The following is a 6,288-nucleotide window of genomic DNA, read 5'->3' on the forward strand; positions in this document are numbered from 1 at the left end:
TGGAACGTTGGGACAGGAATGGATATTAAGGAAGAAAGCTGTCTTTGTTCCTTCACTTGTTCCTGTTCCTTATTTAATTTATTTATATTTTAATTCCTATCTATACTTTTGGAGGAACTCTTCAGAAACTGATAAATTTCTTGACATTCAGAGGAAGGATAATATTGGTTTTAATTTTCATAGAACAAGGTAAAAAATCCAAGCTATGCAGGGTATATGCAAGAGTAGAAGAGGAATACATTTCTCAAGAGGCTGTTAAATTCACACTGAACATAAAAGCATTAGGAGCAAGGCTGCTAAACTGTGTCAATATCTCATCACTACTAGTTTCTTGCTGGCAGTCAGGATATCTGAGAAGTTACGATATAGACAGTAGTAATAAGTGACCTCTTCAACCTGGCACAGATTCAAAAAGGATTATAATTCTTCATACACAAAATATTATTCAGTGTGTACCCTTTCCATTTCTATCTCAGGCTATCATTAAATGCAAAACCCCTGGCAAATACATAATTCATGGACAAAGCACTTAGAAGGAAACGGGGGTAAGCTTCTGAAACTCAGAATCAAGCACTTCTGCCAGGCTGATGGGATGGGGCAGAAAATTCCCCAGGTGCCCATTGCACAATTGCCAGCTGCTGGGACTGCCCTGTGCCATTTGAACAATAAACTGAGACTAGGCAGGGTGCAGGCCCAGGTCCTAAACTGAGAGCCTGGGCTGCCCAACACCAAAAGAAAATCTCCCCAGAACCCAAAACTTTAGGGTGCCTCTACCTGTGTGGGGAGGCTGCTCCAATAATCTGTAATTACAGCATGTCAGAACAGATTCAATCAAGTCTGCTGGAGCATGCTAATTAGCACCCAGGGTGGCAGGGGTGCTTTACCTGTAGCAGTCCTCTAGCTCTGAGACCAGCTTTTCTTTGCCCCTGGCTTTCCTGGCTTATCCATAGCACCCCCACCTCAGAGAGCTCTTTATTTGCTCAGTTCCTGGGACAGATTTTCCTCCTCAAATGTGGAGATCAGAGTGGCGGGATCCCAGACAGTACAGCAGACAGCTCCTTTTCAAAACCAAGTGTCTTTATTATGCCATCACTACTGTTCCCTATGTCCTCCTTAAGAATCCTACTTTTTTCCCCATGGCTCCCTTAGAGCTTTTTCTTCTCCTCAGGCACAGTGTGCCTCATTATCAGCAAACTGTAACAAAACTATAGTAGTCAACCCTGGGACTAACATTCAGGTAATAACATGAAACAATGTCATCACTCAGGAAAGAATTACAGGGCAGATTCCTGGGCCTCCTGCTAGTCCCAAACTGTTAATTTCCTCGGCATGAAAAGGGCAGCTAGATGTCCTGTTCTGAAACTATCTACAGCAAAGGGTCCTACTCACCACAGTGAGACTTCCAAAGTGTTCCCCCACAAGAAAACCATTCCATAACTCAGCCCACTTAGACCCTTCTATCACAGATGTATTGTACATTTTCTCAGCTTCTTCATTTTATATACTAAGAACCTGAGCTGGAGAGGTTAAACTGAGATCCAGACCTTCATACCTGGCTCCTGATGCATGTGCAAAGTAGGAATTATCTTCATAAAAGTTGGGTAGGGCAAGTGAATAGTTAATCTGTAAAAGCTTCTGCACAGGTCTACACAAGTGATTTATTCTCCATGGCTGCAAGATGAAGGAACTGGACAGAAGGATTCCTTCCATGGCCTGATGCCCACATTCAGCCTTCTCACCCAAAACCCCCACACCATTTCTACAGGACAGGAAACTGTCTTTAACTGCTCCTGTATCTTGTGATCTAGTGGTGTAGTTATACATTGCACCATACGTTAAAACTTCCACAGAGGTTTTATTGGCTGTGTGACAACACTGCTTGCAAAATGTAAGGCTATATCCTTTTGGATTATGACAGACCTTCATTCCTACTTCTTCCTTTTGCCCATCCATGGCTGTCCATGTTCTGTTTATATCTCCTACCCTTGACGTGGCACTCTAGACATGTACTAAACCCACTGAATTTGGCTTCTAAAAATATTTATAACCCAGATTCTGAAAACCTCCATTTTTTCATTGTGCACAGGGTCATTTTTCTCTGCTTGTTTCCTTCCTTCCATGTGAATGTCTCTGACCACCCCAAAAAGGTGTAGTTGGGGAAACAATTTCCTCAGATAGGACTTCAGAGCAGGCAAATGTAGTGAATTCTAGGTAACGCTTGTGAATTTTACTGCAAGATAAATTGATCCAAGACAGTTCTCAACAATGTAGTTGCCTTTGTTTACAACCGATTTTGCCTGGTTAAGCAGACTGTAAATTTTATGTACAATACAAGACTTGAGTAAGAACCATCACAACAACATATTGCTAGTAAGCATAGCATTAGTTTTTCTGTTCATCTGGAGGGACTTAAGAAACCCCAATAAATATACCACTACATACAAGTAACACAACTTCCAAAACGTTAATTACTAAATCTTCCATGTGCTGCTTCCTTTCCTTTTATCTTTCTTATTAATGTACAGTAATATTCAATAAGCCATTATGTCACCTTAACTGATAATTGTTAAATGCCACTCAATGGCAGCAAATATGAATTTATTTTTCTTTCCTCAGGTTGGGGTGATTAAACCAAGTTTTATTTATACAATGCCAATTCCCTGACTTAAAAGAGATCCAGATAAATATTATAATTGCCAAATATTATTTGATAACACTGATAAACAACTCTAAAGTAAATTATCCTGGTTCTGGCTAAAAAGTTAACTTAAAACTTAAAGACAACTCTGCAGTTAGTAACAAAACCTGTAGGTTTTACCCAACAATGCACTTTACAAGAATGCCTTTTTGGCTTTTGCTAATTTCTTTTACAAGTAGCATTTTAAGCAGAAGGCAATGATTTCATTTGGTATCTGCCCATTTGCTCATGATTGCTTGGGTACTAGCAAAGACAAATATTGCAGCTTCAAAGGTGCTTCTATGGGAGTGATTTCTGCTACCTTTTTCAAGCAGATGGTACAGTAAAATCCCAATTCAGAATGCAAATGGAAAAGAGACTGGGACAATATATAAAGTATGGAGCCAATAATCATCACATTTTAGGAATGCTTGTTTGGAGACAAAATATATGTTTTGTATAGTATTCATATTTAATGTTTCCTAATATATGGTGTTTTAATCTAATTTAAATTCTGGTACAGATTAGGGTCCTTTTCTGGTAAACTAGCGTCCTTTTCAGCTTTATACCAATGTAACTCCTTTGTGTTCAGTGCAGTTGCTCTGTCTGTAACTGAAGTAAAGTGGTGGTGAAACAGGGGCTCAGTATTCTAGTTCTAATAAACAGAAGGATATTAGTCTTGTAAGTAATGATCTGTATTATTATTTTCCTTATAATATACAAGGTATGTTAATGGCATATTTTTGGAGGATTTTTCTTCTTTGAAATAGCACAGGAAAGATACTTACCAAGGGACCTGGTGGGCCATCTTGACCTGGAGCTCCAGGTAACCCTTGTTCTCCCTATAAGAAGCAGACCATTAGATTTTCTTCATAAGAAGATATATAAAATTGATATGGTAGGAAAAGAACAGAGTGTGCAATATACTCACCACAGGGCCAGGAATACCGCGGAGACCCTCCGGGCCAGATTTTCCTGCAGGCCCCTGGGGACCAACTGGACCTGTTTTCCCAGCAGCACCTTCTGAACCAGGCTCACCCTACAAAGAAGCACATATCTGGTTAGAAGCAGCATTAGTGGAGTTGAATATGCCAGGGTCTGCATAGGTGAAAAAGCAGGAAGTCAGGGTCCAAATACTTTTTTTATTCCTTTCCTCTGAAGCCACAGTCTGAATCTGCATTCCTCTGAGTAAAAAGTCCCATCTCCTGGGTGAACATCACAACAGCCTCCCTTGAATGGTGAGGACAGAGTCATTCTCCCCCTTCTCTACTTTAATACCTGGATGAGCCAGCCCTACTTTTGTTAATATTGAACCCACTGCAGCATCAAATACCTCTAGAAGTGGGGGGTGTCCCTACACTGCATCCAAGTTCAGGTTATGCTTTAAAGAGAGAAATAGGCACCACTACTGTGTGACAATAAGCAAATTATTTTTGTAATGTAAATACAAAACATGGCTCTTAATTTGTTTCTTTATGGTTTAATTACAAAGACTTTGGTAGGGTTTCAAATATCACATATTCCATAAACAGTAAATAGCTTAAAAAGTAGGAAGCATTTTAAAATGCTTTTTGCATTTCCATTCTTGTAACATAATCTTGGGGTTTTTGTTTTGTTTTGTTTTACCTTTGCACCTTTTTCACCTTGCCTGCCCTCAGCTCCAGATGCTCCAGGAGGGCCCTGTAAAGGTAGGGAAAGTGTTAGGCATGGCACAAACACCACTTCATAATTCCAGTATAATAAAGTAATATAAAATATAACAAAAAATGTTCTTATGAATCCTAGTATATCAGTAAATAATACAATTGACATTTGGTAATAACAATCTAAATGACATTTATATCTTGATCCTCTTAGCAATAGGATGAAAAATATCAGTAAATCCTTGTTAAACATTTTCTTTATTTTTATATAATTCATCTGGAGTTAGAACAGCTGCATTTAAAAGACAACGGATTACACTTGAACAGTACAACAATTAAAAAAGAGAACACAACAATCTGATGACAATGACATTCACCAAACTTAAGGTAAACCTATAATTAAAAGTTGAACATTGGCCTAGATTGGCTCCTATCAAACTTCATAGGGATTTCATTGTGGCTTTCAATTAAAATGTAAGCAGCAGCATCTTGTTCTGTTATATGCAGAATGGCACAATACGTGCTTCTTCACTCCCTGAGTTGTAGCTCCTAGTTCAAGTATAAATTCAATCCATTTATAGTAAGGTTTAATTTGCCCCCCCCAGTTTCACAGGATGACATATTATGATGTATACTGATGCAAAGCTCTATTCACTTGAATTAAGGTACTGAGGATTTACATCTAATTTTAAACATTTAGTTAGAGATATGCAAAGATTACTCATTCAATCCTGAAATGAAGCCATCTCTAGGGTGGCATGTAGGACCTACTATTCTCCCCATTAGTGTACAACCTTTGCGCCTGGACAGAAAAGTGAAGGACTGGATCTTTTCCCACTGAATGTACTGCAACCAGAATATAATTAACCAAGTTGTAATTTAGCTATGTGTTAACAGCAGTTACGCTTCTGTCAAGGCAATCTATAATAACCATGAATAATAAGGGATACAGATTTACATACTACAGCACAATGTACCCAAACAGTATCATGGGGAATGGTATAGTACTGACTCAAAGCAACAAGAGTGCTATTATGTCACCACTGCTACCAGCCCAGTCTGTATTCACATTTGTTTTTCACGCCTAATTGTCATGGATCCACACCAAAAAACAGGAACAATTATGGGATACAGAGCACTTCATGCAGAGATATTTGTCTTGAGTTAGATTTATGTTTTCTCTTTTTCCAAAGCTAATGATAAGTTGAATTTACTTGTATCATTTTTATCACTGCACAGAACTTGTTATTCTATGTGTACATATCTATGCAATTTTGTGTCATAATTTAAGCAAAAGGTTATAGACAGATCTCTAGTTAATAGCTATTTACATGTCAGAAAAAACCCGTAGTATGCAGGCCTAATGGACAGGGCAAAAGATAAACTATTAAGTATCACCGGTTAATTGTTTCAAAAGGGCAGGAGTAATTACCCCCCTCAGACACATGGTAGTAGGAGTAATAGTGATCTGCCTGCAAAGGGAAACATCAGCCTCACAATAACAAAAATATTTCAGGGAAATGGGCTGTAACTAGGGGAATTCCAGATTTCCCTGGCTGGAGGGAAGTTTCTGGAGGATTTTCCTTAGCAAATGGAACAGTACTGATGGAGAGGGTGGCTGGATTCAACATATTTTAGGCATTGTCACTAAGGTAGTGGGGTGGGGGGAGAGGAGAAGGAGGAATTGGTCTTTCGATTTTTCCATGACTAGGGTAAAACCAGGTCCCCTGCTATGAGAGATGACAGAGTCAGCAGGAAGGCTGAGCTTTGGAAATTCTGACAAGACTCTCTGAAGAACTGTGTAGTGGTTGCAATGCCAGAGTCCCTGCCATGACCACTCCCTCTGCTTGCACCTGTGAGGTTTCTGTTCTGTCCAGGCAGGGGCACTCATCATTGAGGCTTCCATCCAGGTCCAGGTTTGGTGCTGTAGCCATGTTGGTCTAAGGACATAGGCAAGGTTATTTGGGT

General features: G+C 39.3%; 1 protein-coding gene across 2 annotated transcripts in view; it reads right to left on the reverse strand.

The window, feature by feature from the left end:
* Positions 1 to 6,288, reverse strand: part of COL11A1 (collagen type XI alpha 1 chain) — a 334,641-nt gene that overhangs the window by 37,164 nt on the left and 291,189 nt on the right. For both annotated transcript variants that reach the window (XM_019501723.1, XM_019501722.1), the window contains exons 55-57: positions 4,304 to 4,357; positions 3,609 to 3,716; positions 3,466 to 3,519 (exon numbers count right to left, since the gene is read on the reverse strand). In XM_019501723.1, the coding sequence (XP_019357268.1) occupies positions 3,466 to 3,519; positions 3,609 to 3,716; positions 4,304 to 4,357 (216 nt within the window). The remainder of the gene's footprint in view (positions 1 to 3,465; positions 3,520 to 3,608; positions 3,717 to 4,303; positions 4,358 to 6,288) is intronic.

Source organism: Gavialis gangeticus, unplaced genomic scaffold (genome assembly GCF_001723915.1).
Source record: "Gavialis gangeticus isolate Ggan-Ray unplaced genomic scaffold, GavGan_comp1, whole genome shotgun sequence".
Taxonomy (NCBI): Eukaryota; Metazoa; Chordata; order Crocodylia; family Gavialidae; genus Gavialis; species Gavialis gangeticus.